The sequence below is a fragment of the Panthera uncia genome, chromosome F1 (assembly GCF_023721935.1).
Source record: "Panthera uncia isolate 11264 chromosome F1, Puncia_PCG_1.0, whole genome shotgun sequence".
NCBI lineage: Eukaryota > Metazoa > Chordata > Mammalia > Carnivora > Felidae > Panthera > Panthera uncia.
The window spans coordinates 20,802,467-20,827,397 of NC_064813.1; the positions used below are offsets into that span (position 1 = coordinate 20,802,467).

General features: G+C 35.1%; 1 protein-coding gene across 1 annotated transcript; it reads left to right on the forward strand.

The window, feature by feature from the left end:
- Positions 1 to 244: 244 nt before the first annotated feature.
- Positions 245 to 22,816, forward strand: CFHR2 (complement factor H related 2). The gene is made up of 5 exons (XM_049634057.1): positions 245 to 359; positions 3,045 to 3,239; positions 4,736 to 4,912; positions 21,883 to 22,065; positions 22,523 to 22,816. Exons 1-5 carry the CDS (start codon positions 302 to 304, stop codon positions 22,729 to 22,731), a joined length of 822 nt encoding a protein of 273 aa, XP_049490014.1. The 5' UTR covers positions 245 to 301; the 3' UTR covers positions 22,732 to 22,816.
- The last annotated feature ends 2,115 nt before the right edge of the window (positions 22,817 to 24,931 follow it).

The window sequence follows — 24,931 nt, forward strand, 5'->3', positions numbered from 1 at the left end:
GTGTTTATTTAAAGTTTAGTGTTTTCTCACTTTTGGGTCCAACCTGTTACTGTCCCTAAATAAAGTCGTACAAGTACATATCAGGAAATGAATTCAAGAAATTATTGTGAAACCACTAATAGGAATTGAGAGACTTTGCAAACTTCGTTGAACTTTGATATTTACTAAGTAACCTCAACTGACGAGCTTCATGGTAGTGCACTTAAATTCAGGGTCACAGTAACTGCTAACAGAACAGATTTAAAACCACAAAGAGCACAACTGGAATATTTGTATTGATACACCATTGGGAATAACTAACATGCTGTTACTAATCAGTATCATTCTCACCTTGTGGGTTTCCTGTGCTCATGGACAAGGTAAGTTGAAAAGACATCTGAACACTCGATTTCCTTCTTAAATGTGACTTCATATCGTATCTAGTTTCATGTGTCTGTATTTTTTAATGAATTTACTAGTTAAAATAGTCTGTATTATGACACCATAATGGGATATAACTTTATAGGAAAATTACCTCGTGTTTATCTAAGGGGAAAATAAAATAAATTCTGTTTTCTTTTTCCTAAGTTTGTCAGAAAAAGGACTCTCAATGTGGAGATATGTGAGTATGCTCACACAACTTTAGGCAATATGTCACAAGAAAAGTGAGGTGCTGACTTCAAAATAAATATGTGGAGGTTTCTTTTTTTATTTTATTTATTTATTTATTTATTTATTTTAGTTTATTTATTTTGAGAAAGAGAGGCCACAAGCAGGAGAGGGGCAGAGAGAGAGGGAGATAGACAATCCCAAGCAAACTCCACACTGTCAGTGCAGAGCCCTATGCAGGACTTGAACTCACAAACCGTGGGATCATGATCTGAGCTAAAATCAAGAGTCAGACACTTAACTGACTGAGCCACACAGACGGCCCAAGGTTTCTTGTTTTAATGCAAGAAAACCTTTGGGAGCAATGGATATCTTCATAATCTTGTATTTGATGATAGTTTTATGAATTCATATGTCAAAACTGCTTAAATTTAGGGGAAGTAAAATATTTGTCATATTTTTCAACTATTGAGGTTCACTTAAAATATGAATTAATCAGTAACAATCAACACTTAATAGTAATTTCTCTCAATACAAAACGACACTTTTTGGTTGGGATAAAGTCATTCTAAAATATTTTGGATTTGAACAAGTAGGAAAGCCTGTGCTATTATTCACAATATGTGGATATTTAATTTTTAAAAACTACTTAAAACCTAAAAATATCTGTCTTTACAGAACAGAATAAGTATTTGTCCTAAGCTAGTAGTTTAGTAAAATAAAGTAATTGATGTTTTATTTGGAGAAAACCGTTATCCCAATTCACTCATGCGAAAGAACTTATTAAATCAGACATTTCAAATATATGCAGTTTACCATATTTCAGTTATACCTTAATAAAGCTGTGGTAAGCAATTATAATCAATTTAATATTTCAACAAAATTAGCATTAAGACAATAAATTTTAATTTACATTTCTGAGTCCACTGGTAAGTATTGAGTAAATAAATAAAAATTTTCAGAGCATTAACTGTAGCACTGATTTGTTTTCACCTTTGGAGTAATATATTTTCTAGATTATATCTCTGAATGCAATCCTTATGTATTAAAAATTATATCTTACGACATAACAAATATAATTGGTAGCTTTTTAAGCTTGTCTTTAGAGAGCAATTTCTTTTTGTGTATTAGTTCTAATAGCTTTCTCTTGCATGTATAAAATCTTTAAGATTTTTATTTGTATAACTACATTTTTCTCCTTCCTTAACATCTTTATAAATTTTTCATTATGATATCTTTTTAAAGTCTCTGATTTCTTTTAAAAGCAAAGCCTCTTATTTCCAGATTATTGTAAATGAAATCTCTAATGTGCTTTAGGGTACTTCATTACAGCATTTGTGAGTAGGACATAAATCACTATGTTTTACTCCTGAATTTACTAGAATTTATTTTTGTAATTTGCCCCACACTGAGTTTTAGATGCTATTTAAGACTATATTCGGGCAACTTCCTTTCCTAGCAACAGAAATAAGAATAATACAACAAAGGGTCCTGTCCAGTTTAAAACTATCCTCACTCAGTAACTCTTTTCTGAAAGTACCTTTAAGATGAATGCCCTGTAAATTTGGGTTGTACCAATGTTTCTCAAAGGAGACATGAACCTGTTTAGTGGAAGCAGACTGTTTCATAGAATACATCTTTGTGTGTTTAGTGGCACGGGTAGCGTTGTGTTTCTGCAAGATTCCGATGCTGAAATCCTAACTCCCAGGACTTAAGAGTGACAGTATACAGAGACAGGATCTTTAAAGGGGAAGTTAAGTTAAATCAAGGTCATTAGGGTGGGCCCTCACCCAATAAAACTGGTGTTCATATAACAGGAGCAAATTAGGAAATTAGGACACAAAGAGAAGAAGATGTGAAGACACAGGGAAAGGAGACCATCTACAAACCAGGGAGAGATGCCACAGAAGAAACCATTCCTGCTGATACTAGATCTCGGACTTCTAGCTTCTAGAATTACAAGAAAATGAATTTCTGTTATTTAGGACACCCAGTTTATAATTATAGTTTTATATGCATACATGTTTATATATCCTATGTATAATGTGTTGCCTAGAGTAGAAGAAGAGAGGTGGAAATGGCTAAGGTTTCTGAGGGGAGGTATGCATGAGACACAGGAAGAAGAGACACCGGAAATGAGTGGAGAACTGCAAAGAGTTTGAGCATCCCACCAGAAGCAAAGTTCTTAGACCTGGGAAGCTTAGTGGATAGACCTACTTTTATTCTTTTTCTCAGTGTTTACTTTTTCGTGTGATCTTAATCTTGGAAATACTTCTGAAGAACTCAAACAACACAAACACCTCAAATACCTTTGTATTCTTAGTTATAGATTGCCCCAGCTCTTGAATCACAAATACAAGTGGAACGATTAATTTAAATAGAATCATAAAGTCATCAATGTGATTATTAAAATAGAATTACTCATTCATGTATGACACTATTTTTTTTTTCTTAAGGAAGAATTTGTGGTTTTCCAGAAATAAAGCATGGAAACATATATGATGAAGACAGATATAAACACAACTTCCCAGTTGCTCTGGGAAAGTATTTCTACTACTCGTGTGATCACAGCTTTGCGTCTCCTTCACAATCACTCTGGACTAAAATAACCTGCACAGAGGAAGGATGGTCACCAACACCAAAGTGTATCAGTGAGTAAATACCCTGGTTATTATCTGGATGAATTATTTAGTGTGTTCAGTGAGTGGAGAAGTGGATGCCAGGGGTAGATCACAGAATCACAGAACAATTAGACAATCACAGAATCAGGGGCTGGAGGAACCAATCAGCAAAGACAAGGTAGTCTTTCCTCCTTTTATAAGAAACTGTTTGTGGAAATCAAATCAGAAAAAAAACAAGATACAAACTTTTGTCTAAACCTTTTCATTTCATTTTAATTTAATTTAATTTAATTTAATTTAATTTAATTTAATTTTTTTAAAATATGAAATTTATTGTCAAGTTGGTTTCCATACAACACCTGGTGCTCATCCCAACAGGTGCCCTCCTCAATACCCATCACCCACCCTCCCCTCCCTCCCACCCCCCATCAACCCTCAGTTTGTTCTGTTTTTAAGACTCTTATGTTTTGGCTCCCTCTTTCTCTAACCTCTTTTTTTTTCCTTGCTCTCCCCCATGGTCTTCTGTTAAGTTTCTCAGGGCTGGTTCAACATTCACAAATCAATCAATGTGATACATCACATTAATAAAAGAAAAGATAAGAACCATATGATCTTGTCAATCGATGCAGAAAAAGCATTTGACAAAATTCAGCATCCTTTCTTAATAAAAACCCTCGAGAAAGTCGGGATAGAAGGAACATACTTAAACATCATAAAAGCCATTTATAAATCTTTTCATTTTATATACTGGTGGTCAATACTGTTAACTGCTAGTATTTAAACACACTCATTGGTAATTGTATGACTGTAGGTTTTCTCAAGAGAGTTTCTTTTTATGTGTAATATCAGATTCAAAATGTGCTGTTTCTTTGAATATCCAAGAAGAATTTTGTTTACTATTACCCTTAATTCTGTGCTTTTTGTTAATCACATCTTTTTAAAAAAATTATTTAACATTTACTTATTTTTGAGAGAGAGACAGAGACAGAATGTAAGCGGGAGAGGCACAGAGACAGAAGGAGACACAGAATCTGAGGCAGGCTCCAGGCTCTGAGCTGTCCACACAGAGCCCCACACAGGGCCTATTAACAAACCACAAGATCATGACCTGAACTGAAGTTGGACTGAGCCACCCAGGCACCCCTCACATCTTTGTTTTTTAAAATTACATCTGCCTTCCTCTCTCAATGAGTACAGAGAAAAGCAGAGTCATGAAGAAGACAGAGTCATCAAAGAGAAAAGCAAAAAAGGCACAGGAGATAAAAGTCATCTCCTCCTTCAGGAAGCAATTTAGACAATCAAATGAGAAACCAAAACTAACTTTTCTGATATCTAAAGGAATTTTACAAGTGTAGAGTGTTTTATATATACACATGATGATTGATGACGTTACATATTAATATTTTTAACTTGCGTGAACTCATTTTTAAGAAACGAATTTTTGTGTGTGGTTTCTCTTTTGAAGCTTGCAAAATATAATATTCCTTCATTGCAAGATTTATATTAGTTATCTTTTGGGTCTTTAGGACAGTGCTTTTTCCCTTGGGTGGAAAATGGTCATTCTGCCTCTTCAGGACAAACACACCAGGAAGGTGACACTGCAGAAATTGTCTGTGATACAGGTTATCGCCTTTTAAATAATCAGAACAACATCACATGTACAGAGAGTGGCTGGTCCATCCCTCCTAAATGCAGTTCGACAGGTAGGTCTTCTGGGATCCTGTATTCTTTTTTATTTTAGAAAGAAGTAACATCATGAAACATATGCAGTGTTGCTGTTGTTGCTATTTTTGCCTTTTTAGTTTTAGGGTTTCTGTTGTGTCTGAGTAGATATGAAAGTCTCTGGATAATCCTAGAAAATCATTTTGTCTTTACATGAATTCAATGTAGGCAATATTAGGTAACACGGGTCAAGAGCATAATGAAAATTTTCGAAAGATACTTTAATGTTTTAGTGACACAAATTTAATGTTTATAATGAAATTATGCAAAATCAGTTGACATAACATGAGAATAATCGATTTTGCAAGGTGTAATAGTTAGAATTCCACATTTGCAAAATCTTATTGCTAGGAAATCTTACTGTTAAATGCTAGTTGGCATTTATCTTTTTTGGCAAATGCTAAATTTACATCATTTAAAGAGAAGCACCAATGTACTGATACTTTCCACATTGTTAGAACTTTGTACTTCTGAAATTTAGGTTTCCAGGGTACAACATAGAAATCTCCTTCATAAAAAAACATGTCAAAAATAGGAATATATTGGAGCTGAAGTTGAGTTGGAGTTTCTCATACTTTTAATGGAAACAAAACAGTTGCTGAATGTGAATAAGGGTCTCAGAAATAATAAGATTCCTAAAGCATTGTCAAAGACTCTAAGGGAACAGTGTCTATTATAGCCTTACTTATTTTCCCATTCATCATTAATTCATCTAATCAATATTTATTGTGAACATTTATATGCCAAGCACTACCAAAACTGTTGGAGATCAATACTCTACAAGAGTCAGTATCTCTTTATTCATAGACTATTATGTCAAGTGGAAAGCCAAGAGTAATAATAATAATAATTTTAAAAAGAAAAAAATAGAAAGTTAAAGATTAAAAGTCATGTACATTATAAAATATAATATTAATAGTGACTTGAGGAAGGGCACATTTTACGTATGATAGTTTTCGAATCTTTTCCAACCTTCAGGATGGCATCTGGAGAGGTTAAATAGCATTAAGGCATCAAAAGATTTGGACTCATTGAAGCAAAGCAAGGAGGCCAATGTGGCTGGCCCATGATGAGGCAAAGTATTGGATTAATTAATTTAGAAGTTATAGGCTATAATATATATTGCAGATTTTAGTCTGTGTGCAATTAGAAGCCTCTGGGAGATTTTAAGCAGGCAAATGACACAAAATGAGTTTAAAACAAGATCATTATGATTGCTAATTTGAAAATGAATCTGGAGTGATTAAGAAGAGAAAGGAGGAGGGCCAGTTAGGAGAATCTAGATGTGGCATGTTCTGGGGTACGATAAAATGGAGAAAAGAAGTATTTTTCTGGGGCTTTAGTTTATGTTATTTGCAATGTAGAAAAAGAGAGAATTGGACTGTCTGATACAGGCTGACTATTATAATATGTCAACTATACTTTTAAATAAATGGAAAACAAAAAAAATGAGAAGAATCTTAAACTCCAGGGGAGAAAAAAATATATATCTTTTTATGGAAATAAACAATATGTATACAAGGTGGGTCTGACAATTTGTTCACACACAGAAAAATTCTTCAAATAAAACCACAATGAAATCTCATTCTTGGTGGAATGATAATTATCAAAAACACAAGAGATAACAAATGTTGGCGAAGATGTGGAGAAAGGGAAACTTATGTACTGTTGGGAATGTAAATTAGTATAGCTGCTATGGAAAAGAGTATGGAGTTTCCTCAAAAAATTAAATGTAGAAATACCATATGATCCAGTAATTCCACTACTGGGTATATATCCGAAGGAAATGAAGTTATGATCTTGAAGAGATGTCTGCACCCCCACGTTCATACCAACAGTATATATAATTTTCAAGAGGTAGGAGTTATGTAAATTTCCACTCATGGATGAATGAATAAAGAAAATGTGACATATAATGGAGCATTATTCATCCACAAAAAAGAAGGAAATCCTGCCATTTGCAACAATATGCATGGACCTTGAGGGCATTGTGCTATGTGAACTAAGTTAAATAGAGAAACACAAATACTCTATGATCTCGTGCATAGGTAGAATCTAAAAAAGCCAAACTCATAGAGACAGAAAGAATGGTGGCTGCCAGGGACGGAGGGTTGAGGGAAATGGGGAGATGTTGGTCAAGGTGTACAAACTTCCAGTTAGGAGATGAATCGGTTCTGGAGATCTAATGGATAGCATGGTGACTCTAGGCTCAGCACAGAGCCTGATGTGGGGCTTGATCCCACAACTGTGAGATCATGACCGGAGGCAAAAATCAAGACTTGGACACTCAGCCAACTGAGCCAGCTAGGTGCCCCAAGAAAAAGAATTTAAAAGCATAAATATAATAAAAATGGCTTTTATGTTTATTTTTATTACCTATAGTTGCCCAATAGTGACCTTTACCATTGTCCTCTATGTCTTCATTTAGCTTCAGGTTACTGTCCGATGTCCTTATACTTCAGCCCTCAGCATTTCTTGGAGGTCATGTCTACTTGTAACAAATTCCCTTAGCTTTTGTTTATTGGAGAATGTCTTCATTTCTCCTTCAGTCTCGAAGGATACGATTAAAATTTCACCAATGAATTCTTTCCTTCCTCAGAATCACACAAGTGTTGATATTACATATTGTGCTGCTTCTTAGATATATAGGATATTTTGTATATAATCCCTAGTAATTTCACATAATATAGCAATATATTAAAAGAAGCAAATCAAAGTATGGTTTATGATAATACTTTTCAAAGGTGGCACAGTTTGAGTACTCTGACAAGGTCAGTTGTCAGTGATGGGGTTTTGGCGTGATGCTAGGGTTTGGAGCTGACGGCCAAGAAAGAATTCTTGAAGACATCTTTGGTGCAAAAAGGTGATTTTATGAAAGCACCAGTACAGGACCCTTGGGCAGAAAGAGCTGCACTGGGGTTGTGATGGGTAATTGATTATATACCGTCAGGTTGGGAGGGGGTTAGGGATAGAGTAAGTCTCTAAGTTATTTTGGAAGCAAGGTTTCCAAGACCTTGAGGGGCTAGGTGTTGTCAGGAAAATGCTTTTTATTACCTTTTAGTAAAACCTCAGTCATGAGACCCTTCAGATGTATATCAGGAGGCCATAAGCTTGGAGTATGGTTGCCAGAATATACCTTGGGGGAGTTGAGATAAAGGAAGTTTCCAAAGGAATTTTTATATTTTAAAGTAGACTTATAGGTTCCTGGGGGGTCAGGATAATGTTAAGCCAAGATTCCCTTTTGCCCCTAGCAAAGTGTCATCGTCAAGGCAGCTGGGCTCCCAGAGCGAGGTCACTCTGCCTGTTTCAAGGACTTGTGAATAGGCTGTAGGCAGTAAAGGAATTTAATTTTTCATTTGCCTTAGTTTCCCACGTCACACGGCAAGCACTTAACCCCCTTTCCTTTGTTCTCGGGTAGCCAGGAGTGTCCGAGGAATATCACTCATATTCTACTTGGCTGGGGGTGGGGTGGGGGTGGGGTGGGGGTGGGGTGGGGGTGGCAGTGGTGGTGGTAGCTTGTACTTTGCCCTCAGCTTGCGTTATGCTCCCTCATCAGTCAGGAGTGGATGGTATATAGAAAGGAAACAAAGGGAGACGAGAAAACTAGCTTTATTTTAACTGTGCAAAAGCAAATTGTAAAGCTGGTATTTTCAGTTATCATATATGCCTTTTACCTTACGTCCACTGAAGATAAGTCTTATTGTAATCCTAACTCAAATTTGCTATTCAACTGGTATGATAATCTTTCCTATTATGATGTGTATGTTTTTTTCCACACCACCAAGCAATTATCTGACACCAGGAAGGTGTCCTACTATTCAACTCAATTCTGACACTACCTACCTGGAGATAGCATAAAATCCCACAGATTAAGGGCTCAGTCCTACAAGACTGCCCCCATTCCCTTCACAAGCCAATTGCTAGTTCAGTGTGTCTGCTGTGCTTCTGATATGCCCCGATTCGAGAGACCCCCCGAAAACAAACCACCAGAGTCCAGAGTCAAAGCCAAGCGGCAAGGGTCGTTTATTGCAGGTTTGAACCCGGTCCTCCGTGCACTCGTTGCCGGTGACGCTAAGAGGCCCCAAGCGAGGATCTTACAGCTTCTTTTATAGACAGGCACAAACAAGTTAGGGATTTTTCGAGGTTACAGAGCTGTTATTGGTTGACATTTAAATTTGAACATTCAGCAGAACTTGATTGGTTCCTGCCTTTTTTTCAAACCACTCAGCAGAACTTGATTGGTTCCTGCCTTTTTTTCAAACCACTCAGCAGAACTTGATTGGTTCCCGCCTTTAGGTCAGACCACAACTGGGCACGCCCTGGCTGGTTCCGGGAATGGGGGTGGGGGGGGGGGGGGGGTGGGGGGGAGGTCTTTTCTTTGCAGTTGTGAGTACACCTGGTAATTTTTCTCTTAGTCTCTCACTTCTAACCAAATAGCTATAAATCAGAGGTTCCTATGACCTTCTCTGATTCAATTAATTTACTAGAACAGCTCACAGAATTAAAAAAAAAAAACAACAGAACAAAACCCATTTTGTTTACCAGGTTACTAGTTTATTACAAAAAGCTATTACAGGAATAGCCAGATGAGAGATGCACAGGGCGAGATATGTGGTAAGGGGTGTGGAGCTCCCACGCCCTCTCTGAGTTCACCACCCTCCTGGCACCTCCATGTGCTCTCCATCCCAGAAGCTCTCAAAACCCTGTCCATTGGGATTATTATGGAGGCTTCATTACATAGGCAGGGTTGATTAAATCATTGGCTATTGGCAATTGATTCAACCTGCAGCCCCTTTCCCCTACCTGGGGGTCAGGATGATAGGACTGCTAGTTCCAACTCTCTAAAGACAGGGCTGACTCCTTGGGCAACCAGCCCCCATCCTTGGTATTTACAAAAGACACCTCATTTACATAACTAAAGATACCTTTATCACACTCATCACTTAGGAAATTCCAATCATTTAGGAATTGGCTTAACATTAGGAGCTCTATGCCAGATGTGGGGTCAAAGACTATATATTTGTTATAAATCATATCACAACTATTAACATGTGGCAAATAAATTGGAATTGTGCATATTGGTAGCATAATATCTCACAGCTCTTTTTTGTTTGCTTAAAGAAATTTTCTTCTATTTGTGTTTATAAGAATTTCGTTTATTATATTTTCTTTTTTGACCAAATATTTGTTGTATTGTATTCGATTATCACCTTATCTGCATCCGTTAAGATGTTTAATCACTAACATTCTTTCTCTGGGCTTGCAAGTTTGTACTCTGCTGGTTTAGAAGGTAGGTCATAAGATACAATGCTTTCACCAGGGACAAATCAATATTTCCTTTTACTGGAAGTTGATGGTAAATCTGTTATCTCGGGCATCTCATGTCATTGAACTAACAGGCATAGAAGTGGATTATGTACACAGGCTGGGGATACTGAATTGAATTGTGGCAGGGTTATTGTTTACTACTATGTGATGAGAGCCGGGAAATTATATTTGAATGCATAAAGTTCTGAGGCTCTCCCTTTACACTTACTCCTTTATCATGGCAAAGCCAAACTGACCCACTTCAAAACAACCAATCTTGGATCTTTTGCTGCAACGATGTGCTGGAACTTCTCTGCCTGACTCCTGGACTTCTACAAAGGCTCTCTTATCTAGGGGTAATTGTTGAAATTGGCATTCTCTAGGGGGTCCTAGACTGACTGAGAGGAGCTGGCTGCTTCAGGCTGCTTCAGGGTCCAGAGCCAGGGCCAAAGTCTGTGTACCTATTACTCTACACATGAGTGGGTGAGACTCCTCCCAAGTCCCTTGGCAGGTGGTGCTTGTTACAGGGTCAAAGTCAAATGGGTCTGTAGCCCAGTTCTCAGGGTTATGGAGCTGTTTCTGCAATTCCAGCTGGGGTGATGGTTGGTAAGTTGGCTGCCTGGGTGAAGGCTATCTTTTCAAACAGCTCTCCTTGTTCTTAGACTGCACCAGGGTTTCACAGTCTCCTACCTGGATCCCATATCTCCCAAAAAAGACACTTTGCCTGTAGATAGATGCCATATTGTAATTACTGGGAAGAGGGATTTATGAGGAATCTCTTTTCGTCCATCTTGCTGATGTCACTCATTCCTTATGCTATTTTTGTTTTTATGTCTTAGTTTCTTTCTGTTCTGTCTGGAGCTTCTTGTTATTTGGCTTGATTTTTCTCATAATTCCATATATGTTCACTTTTTATTTAGACAGATTGCTTTGGCTTTTTTCTTCTAGTCATTACATCACTTAAACATTTTTTGACAACTATATGTTTAGTTTCCACATGCTCATTTTAAAAATCATCTTTCTTCAGGTATGAATTATATACAAATGATTGACACATATGTGTGTGCAGGCTAATGATTTGACAAATGTTTACATGTATATAGCCACAATCCCAATCAAGCTAGAGACAATTTTGGAATGTTTCCACGAAACACTTTAGGTTTTGGCAATTATGGTTGACCTATTTTTTTAAAAAAGTTTTTAAATGTTTATTTATGTATTTATTTATTTTGTTTTTGAGAGGGGGGGGAGGGGAGGGGCAGAGAGAGGGGGAGACAGAATCTGAAGTAGGCTCCAGGCTCTGAGCTGTCAGCATAGAGCCCGATGCCAGGCTTGAACCCACAAACTGTGAGATTATGACCTGAGCTGAAGCCAAGAGTTGGACACCTAACCGACTGAGCCATCCAGGCACTCCTGCTGGCCATTGGTATATATTCTTTTGTGAAATGTTGAATTTCCCCCCAATTTTAATTGGATAGTTTATCCTATAATTCACTTGTAATAGTTATTTAAATAGTTGGGATATAATTCCTTTATCAGATATGTAATTTGCAAATATCTTCTCGCATTCTGTGGCTTATCTTTTGTGTTTCTAACAGTTTATTTTCAGGAACAGATTTTTAGCCTTTGATGAAATCCAGACTGGCCATTTTTTTTGAAGTCTTTATTTAAATTCTAGTTAGTTAACATAGAGTATAATATTGGTTTCAGGAGTAGAATTTAGTGATTCATCAATTACGTATAACACCCAGTGCTCATCACAAATGCCCTCCTTCGTACCCATCACTCATTTAGCCCAATTTCTACCTGTCTCCCCTCTAGCAACCCTCAGTTTGTTCTCTATTGTTAAGAGTCTCTTATGATTTGCCTCCTTCTCTCTTTTTTTCCTTGCCCTATGTTCATCTGTATTGTTTTTCAAATTCCACATATGAATGAAATCATATGATATTTGTTTTTTCTGATTGACTTATTTCGCATAGCATAATACTGTCTAGCTCTATCCACATCCTTGCAAATGGCAAGATTTCATTATTTTTGATGACTGAGTAATATTGCATTGTGTATGTATATATATATATATATATATATATATATATACACACACACACACACATTGTGTATATACATTGTGTGTGTGTGTGTGTGTGTGTGTGTGTGTATATAAAACCTCCTCTTTATTCATCAGTTGATGGATGTTTGGGCTCTTTTCATAATTCAGCTATTGTTGATAATGCTGCTATAAATATTGGGGTACATGTGCCTCTTTGAATCAGTATTTTGTATCCTTTGGGTAAATAACTCATAGTGCAATTGCTAGGTTGTAGGGTAGTTCTATTTTTAATGTTTTGAGGAACCTCCATACTGTTTGTATTCCCACCAACAGCGTAAGAGGGTTCCTCTTTCTTCACATCTGCTGCCAACATCTGTTGTTTCCTGTGTTGTTAATTTTAGCCATTTTGACAGATATGGAGTGATATCTCATTGAGGTTTTGATTTGTGTTTCCCCAATGATGAGCGGTGTTGAGCATCTTTTCATGTGTCTGTGGGCCATCTGGATGTCTTCTTTGGAAAAATGTCTATTCGTGTCTTCTGCCTATTTCTTAACTGGATTATTTGTTTTTTTGGGTGTTGAGTTTGATAAGTTCTTTATAGATTTTAGATACTAATCCTTATCTGATATGTCATTTGCAAATATCTTCTCCCATTTTGTCGGTTGCCTTTTAGTTTTGTTGATTATTTCCTTTGCTATATAGAAACGTTATCTTGAAGTCCCAATAGTTCATTTTTGCTTTAGTTTCCAGACATGGAAAGTTAAAAGGTTGCTGCCTGTGTTCTCCTCTAACATTTTGATGATTTCCTGTCTCCCATTTAGGTCTTTCATCCATTTTGAATTTATTTTTGTGTACAGTGTAAGAAAGTGGTCCAGTTTCATTCTTCTGCATGTTGCTGTCCAGTTTTCCCAACAACATGTGTTGAAAAGACTATCTTTTTTCCATTAGATATTACTTCTCGCTTTGTTGAAGATTATTTGACCATAGAATTGTGGGTCCATTTCTGGGTTTTCTATTCTATTCCATTGATCTATGTGTTGTTTTTGTTCTAGTACCACACTGTCTTGATGATACAGCTTGATGACTATAGCTTGAAATCCAGAAAGGTGATGTCTCCAGCTTTTCTTTTTTTTTTTTTCTCGAGATTGCTTTGGTATTCAGGGTCTTTTGTGGTTCCATACAAATTTTAGGGTTGTTTGCTATAGTTCTGTGAAAAATCCTCTGGTATTTTGATAGGGATTGCATTAAGTGTGTAGTTGCTTTGGGTAGTTTGGACATTTTAACAATGTTTGTTCTTCCAATCTATGAGCATGGAATGCTTTTCCATTTATTTGTGTCCTTTTCAATTTCTTTCATAAATGTTCTATAGTTTTCAGAGTATAGAACTTTTATTACCTCTTTGGTTAGGTTTATTCCTAGGTACCTTATGGTGTTTGGTGCAATTGTAAATGTGATCAATTCCTTGATTTCCCTTTCTGCTGCTTTATTATACGACAGATTTCTGTATGTTGATTTTGTATCCTGGGATGTTGCTGAGTTTGTGTATCAGTTCTAGAAATTTTTTGTTGGAGTCTTGCAGGTTTTATATATAGAATATCATGTCACCTGCAAATAGTAAAAGTTTGACTTGTTCCTTGCTAATTTGGTTGCCTTTTATTTCTTTTCGTTGTCTGATTGGTGAAGCTAAGACTCCCAGTAGTATGTTAAATGACAATGGTGAGAGTAGACAGCCCTGTCTTGTTCTTGACCTTAGAGGAAAAGCTCTAAGTTTTTCCCTATTGATGATGATATTAGCTTTCATATACAGCCTTTATGATGTTGAGGTACATTCCCTCTATCGCTGTTTTGTTGAGGGTTTTTATCAAGAATGAATGCTATATTTTCCTCCATCTTGCTGTATTTTGTCAAATGCTTTTTCTGCATCCATTGAGAGGATCATATGGTTATTATCCTTTCTTTTATTTATATATTATGATATATTTATTTATATATCAATCTTTTGATTGATTTGTGAATATTGAACCAGCCCTGCAGTCCAGGAATAAATCCCACATGATCATGGTGAGTTATTATTTTAATGTTCTGTTGCATTCTATTTGCTGGTATCTTGTTGAGAATATTTGCATCCATGCTCATCAGGGATATTGGCCTGTAATTCTCCTTTTTAGTGGGGTCTTTGTCTGGTTTTGGAATCCAGATAATGCTGGCCTTGTAGAATGAGTTTGGAAGTTGTCTTTCTATTTCTATTTTTTGGAACAATTTGAGAAGAATAGGTATTAACTCTTTGAATGTCTGGTAGAATTATCCTGTGAAGTCATCTGGACTTTATGTTTGTTTGGAGATTTTTGATTACTGATTCAATTTCTTTGCTGGTTATGGGTCTTTCAAATTTTGTATTTCTTCCTGTTTCAGTTTTGGTAATTTATATGTTTCTAACAATTTATCCATTTCTTCCAGATTGCTCAATTTGTTGAAACATAAGTTTTCATACTATTCTAACTATTAATATTTATGTGGTGTTGGTTGTCATCTCTCCTCCTTCATTCATGATTTTATTTATTTGGGTCCTTTCTCTTTTCTTCTTGATAAGCCTGGCTATGGGTTTATCAGTTTTACTAATTATTTCAAAGAACGAGCTCCTAGTTTCATCGATCCGTTCTACTGTTTTTTTGTTTGTTTGTTTGTTCCTATGATCATTTATTTCTGCTCTAATCTTTATTATTTCCCTTTTTCTGCTCCTTTACTCTTTATTTGCTGTTCTTTTTCTAGCTCCTTTAGGTGTAAGGTTAGGTTTTGTATTTGAGACTTTTCTTATTTCTTGTTTCCTTCTGATGACCACTTTTGGTGTATCCCAAAGGTTCTGGACTATCATGGTTTCATTTTCATTTGCTTCATGTATTTTTTAATTTCTTCAATTTCCTGGTTAACCCATTCATGTTTAGTAGGATGCTCTTTAACCTCCATGTATTTGTGGTCTTTCCAATTTTTTTCTTGTGGTTGATTTCAAGTTTCATAGTGTTGTGTTCTGAAGATATGTATAGAATGATCTCAATCTTTTTGTACTTGTTGAGGGCTGATTTGTGACCCAATATGTAACCTATTCTGGAGAATGTTCTATGTACACTTGAGCAGAATGTGTATTCTGCTGCTTTAGGATGAAATGTTTTGAATAAATCTGTTAAGTCCATCTGGACCAGTGTGTCATTCAAAGTCATTGTTTCCTCATTGATTTTCTGCTTAAATGATCTGTCCATTTCTATTAGTAGGATGTTAAAGTCCCCTACTATTATTGTATTATTATCAATGAGTTTCTTTATGTTTGTGATGAATTGATTTATATACTTGGGTGCTTTCAAGTTGAGGGTATAAACAATTACAATTGTTAGATCATCTTTTTGGATAGATGTTATGATTATTTGTTATGATTTTTGTTATGATTAGTGCCCTTCTTCATCTCTTGTTACAGTCTTTGGTTCAAAATCTAGTTTGTCTGATATAAGTAAGGCTTCTCTGGCTTTCTTCTCTGGCTTTCTTCCATTAGCATGATAGATTGTTCTATCTGCAGGTGTGTTTAGGTCTAAAATGAGTCTCTTGTAGGCAGCATATTGATGGGTCTTGTTTTTTATCCATTCTGGTACCCTATTTCTTTTGGTTGGAGCATTTAGTGCATTTACCTTCAGAGTGATTATCGATAGATATGAATGTGTCATTCATATGAGATATGAGTGTCATTGTGTTACCTATGAAGTTGATGTTTCCGGAGATTTTGTCTGTTCCTTTCTATCTTTGTTGCTTGTGGTCTTTCTTTCCCACTCAAAGAGTCTCCTTTAATATTTCTTGCAGGGCTGGTTTAGTGGTCATGAATTTCTTTAGTTTTTGTTTGTCTGGGAAACTCTTTATCTCTCTTTCTATTCTGAATAACAGCTTTGCTGGACAAAGTGTTCTTGGCTGTGCATTTTTCCCATTCAGCATGTTGAATATATCATGATATTCCTTTGTGGCCTGCCAAATTTCTTTGGAGAGATCTGCTGTTGACTTTATTTGTCTTCCCTTGTAGGTTAGGAATTTCTTTTCCCTTGCTGATTTCAGATTTCTTTCCTTATCTCTGTATTTTGCAAATTTTACTACAATATGTCTTGATGTTATCCTGCTTTTGTTGATTTTGATGGGAGTTCTGTGCCTCCTGGATTTGGATCTCTTTTTCCTTCCTCAGAATAGGGAACTTTTCAGGTATAATTTGCTCAAATTAACTTTCTGTCCCTTTTATCCTCTCTTCCTTCAGGACTCTTATGATATGAATATTATTATGCTTTATGGAATTGCTGAGTTCCCTAAGTCTACATTCATGATCTAATATTTTTCTTCCCCTCTTTTCAGTTTCATTATTTTCTACAGTTTTATCTTCTATATCACTTATTTGTTTCTGTTTCTTCCATCCTTGTGTTCATTACATTCCGTCAGTTTAGCATCTTGGTTATAGCATTTTTTAATTTCTTCCTGACTAGTTTAATCAAGTATGTAATTTGGAAACATTTTTTTCACATTTTATGTCTTATCTTTTGAGTTTAAAATAGTTTATTTACAGGAACATATGCCTTAACTTTCAATGAAATACAAGTTGATCAATTTTTTAATTTTTTTATTTTGTGATCTACATAGGACATTTTTTCCAACTTCAAAGTTGCAAAGATTTATCATACTTTTTTTTTTCCAGAAAGTTTACATATGTACTTTTACATTCATGTCTGTGATTGATTTCCAGGTATTTTGTGTATGGAATAGGGTTCATCTTTTTTTCTTTTTTTTCTCATACAGATTTTCAGTTGTTTTACTCACTTTGCTGGGAGTGGTATCATTTTACTCACTGAATATCTTGTCATATTTGTCAAAAGTCCACTGAATATAGGAGAAGTGTGTTTGTGTCAATTTCTGTACTTTTAGTCTTTCGCACTAATATTTATATTTATCCTCATATCTTTATGCCCTCCCTTGATTACTGTGGTGCGAGTCCTCCAATTTGTTCTTAATTGTGGAAGGCAGAATAATGGCCTCCCCAGCGGTGCCCAGTAAGTTAGTATTGTTTAATCCTCTGAATATATGGGTTTCTTTTGTAGCAGCAGTAGAAAACTAACATTAATTTTTAAAACTGTTTTTGCTTTTCTAGCTGTTTTCCATTTTCTTTGAGTTTTAACATCACCTTGTCAGTTTCTACAGAAAGTCTACTTTATATATATGTATGTATGTATACTTGACACACAATGTTACATTAGTTTTAGGAGTACAACTAAGTGATTTAACAGATTTAACAAGATTATACATTATGCTATGTTCACAAGTATAGCTATCATCTGTCACATTACATTATTTTCACAGTGTCATTGACTGTATTCCTTATGCTTTGCCTTTTATTCCTGTAACTTACTTATTCCATAACTGGAGGCATGTATGTATTTCCCTCTCTCCTTTATCCTTTTTACCCAACCGCCCACTCCTCTTCCCTCTGGCAACCATCAGTTTGTCCTCTTTGTTTATAGTTCTGATTCTGCTTTTTGTTTGTTAATCTTTTTTTTTTTTTTTTTAGATTCTGGTTATGAGTGTAATAGTATTGTAATTGTCTTTCTTAGTCTGATTTATTTCATATAGCGTAATACCCTTTAGGTCCATACATGTTGCCTCAAATGAAATATGTCCAAGTCTTAATTAAAGTAAATAAATTCTTGATTTAGTCTTTAAGGAATTGACTACTTGTATCTATTTTACTAAGGGCCAAAATTACAATTCAAAAACAGGATGACTATAAACCAAACTCTGATGTCAAATAATCTTTTTAAAATAATTTTCTTGTGGTTTATAAATTCGCTTAAGGTTTATATAATTTATAATATTTATTTTACTAAACTCAAAGAGAAGAGTATATCATTCCATATTTATTATTATTTCATCTCCAAAGTTTAGAGAACATATTAAAGATAAAATATGTTGCTATAAATATGTAGTGTAGTAGTTCTTATGGAATATCTTTACAATACAAATAAAATGATGGTACTTAAAATCCAGTTTTTTTTTCCAGACTGAACTAAGTAATATAGTATATTTGTTTTATAAAATGTCCAGATTAAAAGAACAGTTGGAATCATGGAAAATTCTCCTATCATAAGTATTAAGAGAGTTATTTCCTGAGGAATAAGTGTATTAAAGATACTTTAAGTACATTGGACAGCCCAAGAAATTCCACTTTGAGACATGAAATAGGCAGCTGGTGTGTGATCATAGAATGTGATATAAATTTGGGCTTCTTCAACATGTGGATTATATTTCAAGATAGGTTACTAGCTGAGTTTATCCAGGGAATTACTGTATACCTAAAAAGAAGTCTGAGAACTTGGTCTTAGGACACACTAATATTTAGAGTTCAGGAAATAAAGGGAGCCAACTAAGGAGATATTATATTAGCCACTTGTAGTTTTTCAAATCAACCTTTGCCTGCCACATATATTTTCCAGTCTTTTACTTTGAGCCCACCTATGTTACCATGTTTGAAGTGAGTTTCTTTTAGATGCCATACAGTTGGGTCTTGTTTCTATGTCCACTTTACCATTTTGAGTCTTTTAACTGAAGTATTTAAACCATTTATACTTAAAGTCATTATTGAGCAATGGGGCACCATGTAAGCCATTTTCTTGTTTGTTTTGTGTGTGTTTCCTGTGTCTCTAATTCCTGTTTTCTTGCCTTCCCTGTGGATTTTTTGGAACATTTTAATTCATTTTATTTTGATATATCTATATTGTTTTTGAGCATATCTCTTTGTATAGTTTTATGAGTGTTGCTGTAGATATTAAGATGCACATATATAGCTTATCATTCTGCCTGGTATTGACATCTTATCACATCAAGTGAGATGTAGAAACCTTGCTTCCATATAGGTCTACTTACTCTCCCCACATTAAAGTTCTTAAGTATTTCCAATGCATACATGTGATATAATTTTTCTCAAATATCAAATAATATCAAATGATGTAATTTTGTACAAACACCAAACATAGTTTAACCAACTAATTAGGAGAAAGATAGTCTGTTATATTTCCCCCATTTTTACTAATTCCATTGTTTTCCTTTCATTCCAAAGTTTTAATTCCAAAGAATTCTTAATTCTTAATTCTTCTTCCCTTCATTTCAAAGTCTTCCAAGGACAAGCCTGCTGAAGACAAATTCTCTGTTTTCCTTTATCTCAGAATGTCTTCATTTCTCCCTTAAATCCTACAGAATAGTATCACTGGGTATAGAATTTAGGGTTGACAGTTCTTCCTGGGTCCATGGTCACAGATGAGAACCCCACTGATATTTGAGTCCTTTCTCTCCCAAAGGTTTGCATAAATTCTATCTAGCTGCTTTTGGTATTTTTTTCCCCTTTTCTTAATAGTTTTCAGCAGTTTGATTATGATGTATCTTGGCATAAATTTCTTTGGGTTCAACGTATTTGGAGATTTCTCAACTTTTTTGGTATATACGTTTATGTCTTATGACCAATTTGGGAAATTTTCAGCCATTATTTTTTGAAATATTTTTTCATCTCCAATCCCTTCCTCTTTCTTTTTCTCAGTATCTACTCTTTGCTATCTTCCCGTAGGTCCCTGAAACTCTGTCCATTTTTTTTGTTTGCTTCTTTTCAGTCTACTTCCAAAATGAATAATTTCTATTGCTGTATATTCAAGTTTATTTATCCTTCTTGCATCTGCAATCTATTACTGAGCCCATCCAGTGAGTTTATTTTTTACTTTTTATTTTATTTTAAAAAATATTTTTTTTGAGTTTGGATTTTTGTTATTTTTTTTAAATAGGAAATTTATTGTCAAATTGGTTTCCATACAACACCCAGTGCTCATCCCAAAAGGTGCCCTCCTCAATATCCATCACCCACCCTCCCCTCCTTCCCACCCCCCATCAACTCTCAGTTTGTTCTCAGTTTTTAAGAGTCTCTTATGCTTTGGCTCTCTCCCACTCTAACCTCTTTTTTTTTTCTTCCCCTCCCCCATGGACTTCTGTTAAGTTTCTCAGAAACTCCAGGAAGTAGCGACAGCTAATGAACAGATCAAAAACGATTTAAGCAATATAACAGAAAATGAATTTAAAATAATAGTTATAAAATTAATCACTGGGCTTGAAAAAAGTATAGAGGACAGCAGAGAATCTATTGCTACAGAGATCAAGGGACTAAGAAACAGTCAGGAAGAGCTAAAAAATGCTATAAATGAGGTACAAAATAAAAAGGAGGTGACCACAGCTTGGATTGAAACAATATTTTAATGTTTATTGTTTATTTTTGAGAGAGAGAGAGAGAGAAAGAGGGAGAGAGAGAGAGATAGACAGAATGTGAGTGGGGGAGGGGAAGAGAGAGAGGGAGACACAAGATCCAAAGCAGGCTCCAGGCTCTGAGCTGTCAGCACAGAGCCAGATGTGAGACTGGAGCTCACGAGAACCGTGAGGTCATGATATGAGCCAAAGTCAGACACTTAACCGATGGAGCCACTCAGGCGCCCCCATCCAGTGAGTTTAAAAAAGAATTCTGTTATATTTTTAGTTCTGTAATTCCTCTATATTTTTATTGCTTTATTGAATTTTTAAAAACCATTGTCAATTCCAATATCTGTGTCATATCAGTATGGTTTTCTGTTGATTTTCTTTTCTCTTTTGAGATTCTCCTGGTCCTTGCTTTGACGAATGATTTTCAATTGTATTCTGGACATTTGGGGTATTATGTTTCAAAATTCTGCATTTTATTGAAATATTTTATTTATTAGGTCCTCTCTACCATCATGCAGGGTACAAGTTCAGGCTTCCCACTTGGCCTCCACTGACACCATGGGAAGGGGGAGGGGTATCCTATTCCCTAGGAGTGTGGGTAGAAGTCTAGGCTCCTTACTTGGCCTTCGCTGATCAAGAGGGAGAAAGGGGTGGTTTTAGGTTTCTTCTGTGGTGTTTCTCGGACATAATTCAGGTATTGTAAGAAATGTCTCTGTCTTGCTAGGCCTAGGCAATGTCTTATGTTGGTTTTTACAATATGTTCAGGATTTTTAGTCATACTTAGCAGAAGGAATACACAGAAATGTTTTTCCCTCATCATGTCCAGACTAGGAAGCCAGCTGTTCCCTTTCACATTATACAAATTTGTAATTCTTTGAATTTTATCAAAGGGATAGATATTTATTTTGTAATAAAAATGGAAAAAATCAATAAAAAATGACTAGAGATCCAATAGACATTACAATATGTTGTATATATTTTTTAAAAAGGACATTTCTTCATCTAAGTTACCTAGCTTTTTAGCATACATTCTCTAAAAAAAGCATTTTTTAATACTGAAATAATGCAAAGGAGACATATTTGTTAATGTTTTATGCATGCTCTCATGTGGGGTGAAAGGAAGGGCTTAAAAGTGGAACTGTCATTTTAAGTGATTAAAATTTCTTTAATGAATCCTTTATGTCATCAGAAATCACAAGTGTTGATATTACGTACTGAGCTATATTTTTATTGCTTTATTTTAACCTGTGTTTTCCTTTGGTCTTTCAATAAATCAAACAACGTTTTTTTAGACCCTAAAAGAAAATGTGGGCCTCCTCCACCTATCGACAATGGAGACATTACCTCATTCCCATTATCAACGTATGCTCCAGGATCATTAGTTGAATACCAATGCCAGTCCTTCTATGAACTTCAGGGAAACAAGAATATAATATGTAGTCATGGACAGTGGTCAGAACCACCAAAGTGCTTGGGTAAATATTTTAACATCCTCATAGATCCTGGGTAATGAATATGATGTATTTGTAGAATTTGTATTTGTAGAATTTTCATGGATTAACAAGCAACCGTTCCATTGAATGACTGACTACCAAATATTAACATGTGAGAAAATAAAGTTGGAAAAATTCTTGTTCAAGCAATAACAGCAACAAAAGATCTTTAATCAAAGCTCTTCCTGTGATAACTGACATTTTGTATCTTAGATTGTAATATTTAATTATTACACATTAAACACAGCACCTCATTTTTATATCCTGAATTGTTTAAAATGATTTAAATCTACATGATGGATTTTCAGTGAGTTGGCTTGGAAAGGTTTGAGAATGAAGCCCTAGATGAATGTAGAATATTCTACTTGAAAGTCTGAGATTCTGTGGAAAATATTTGTATGCTAATTAATGTTTTATGTTCATTTTTTTATACTTTCAGATGCATGTGTGATATCAGAAGAAGTCATGGATAAACATAACATACAGTTACGATGGAGACATGAAAAAAAATTTTATTCTAAAACAGGAGATATTATTGAATTTGTATGTAAAAGTGGATATCATAAAAAGACACCACATCACACATTTCGAATAACCTGTCAGGAAGGGAAACTGGAATATCCCACTTGTGTAAAAAACAATGGCTAAAATGCAGTCCTAAAATTAAAATATGTACATTTATTCTGAATTTTTCATTATGAATCCAATTCTTCTCAGTTATTGTTTCAACTATTGCTTAACCAATTTTTATTCATAAATCAGAATTTGTGTTAAATAATATGTGGTTGCTATAATCTGAGAGTCAAGTGAATCATTTCTTAAAAGCACTACATTATAATTTGGTGAACCAAAATGCTGTGTCCTATTCATGAAATATCTGTGGCAAGAAATTAGATGAGATCACTTCAGTGCCTGCTTCTATCCATCTTTCTCCTAACTTTCTCAAAGATTTCTCCACAACTCTTGAGAATGCCTGAGGTTCTCCATTTCAGAGGCAATGGGGAAAAATGCACCCATCTTCAAAATAATATTACTTCACAAACCTATAGAAGCCTATGTCATATCTATGTTAGTAATAAGATGTAAGTAGTTATCATTTACTTTTGCTTATAGATAAATGGATATATATGCCAAAAAATGATGAAATGCATGTCTCCTACAAGATGTCTCTCTAGCAAATGTAATAATTCAAACAAATCATAAAGAGGAATTTGAATCTAATTAGGTACATAACTATTATAACATGACACTAACAGAGATTTTAAAAGTCCAATAACAAGTATAGACGCACACACACACACACACACACACACACTATGCTTTGAACACTGAATAAATGTTTATAGAACAAAGGTTGGCAGGAAGTATAACAATATTTATAATTACTATAATTAAATTCAGATTATCTCTAAATTCTCCAATTTAGAAGATTTATTCTCCAATTTTTCTATCTTTAACATATATTACCTTTGAACTATAAGATATGCTATTTTAAAATAAAGATATGTAGAAAGTAAGACAATACACATTGAGAACCATAAAGACCTCTTCGGTGATGATCTTCAGATCGAAAAACATTTTCATGATTTTGCTGTAATAGGTGGCTTTGGAAACATTCAACAATAAGAGTCTAAACTATGATTTTTAGGGCTGCCTGGGTGGCTCAGTCGGTTAAACATCTAACTTTGGCTTAGGTCATGATCTCGCAGTCTGCTCTGTGAGTTCGAGCTCGGCATCAGGCTCTGTGCTGACAGCTCACAGCCTGGAGCCTGCTTCGGATTCTGTGTCTCCCTCTCTCTCTGCTCCTCCCCAGCTCACGCTCTGTCTCTCTCTGTCTCTCAAAAATAAATAAATGTTAAACAAAAATTAAAAAAAAATTAAAACAAATTAAAAAAAATTTAAACTATGATTTTTATGTTCATTTCAAATAATATTTAGTTAAAATCAGTTGACTGAACATTTTAAATTTCTCCAAAATACAACTTTAAGATAAAAATAAAGATATACATAATTAAGATAAAAACATTTTAAGGTGATATCTTGTAACTTTGCATTGCATCAAATCTAGTTTCATTCTTAACTTTTAAGAATTAACACATGAATCACTGTGTAATCATAACCTACTTTAAAAACCTATGTATCTTCATAAGGTCCCAGTAATTCATTTTTGCTTTTAATTCCCTTGCCTTTGGGGATGTGTCGAGTAAGAGATTGCTACGGCTGAGGTCAGAGAGGTCTTTTCCTGCTTTCTCCTCTAGGGTTTTGATGGTTTCCTGCCTCACATTCAGGTCCTTTATCCATTTTGAGTTTATTTTTGTGAATGGTGTGAGAAAGTGGTCTAGTTTCAACCTTCTGCATGTTGCTGTCCAGTTCTCCCAGCACCATTTGTTAAAGAGACTGTCTTTTTTCCATTGGATGTTCTTTCCTGCTTTGTCAAAGATTAGTTGGCCATACGTTTGTGGGTCTAGTTCTGGGGTTTCTATTCTATTCCATTGGTCTATGTGTCTGTTTTTGTGCCAATACCATGCTGTCTTGATGATTACAGCTTTGTAGTAGAGGCTAAAGTCTGGGATTGTGATGCCTCCTGCTTTGGTTTTCTTCTTCAAAATTACTTTGGCTGTTCGGGGCCTTTTGTGGTTCCATATGAATTTTATGATTGCTTGTTCTAGTTTCGAGAAGAATGCTGGTGCAATTTTGATTGGGATTGCATTGAATGTGTAGATAGCTTTGGGTAGCATACAGAGAAAGACAGATACCATATGGTTTCACTCTTATGTGGATCCTGAGAAACTTAACAGAAACCCATGGGGGAGGGGAAGGAAAAAAAAAAAAAGAGGTTAGAGTGGGA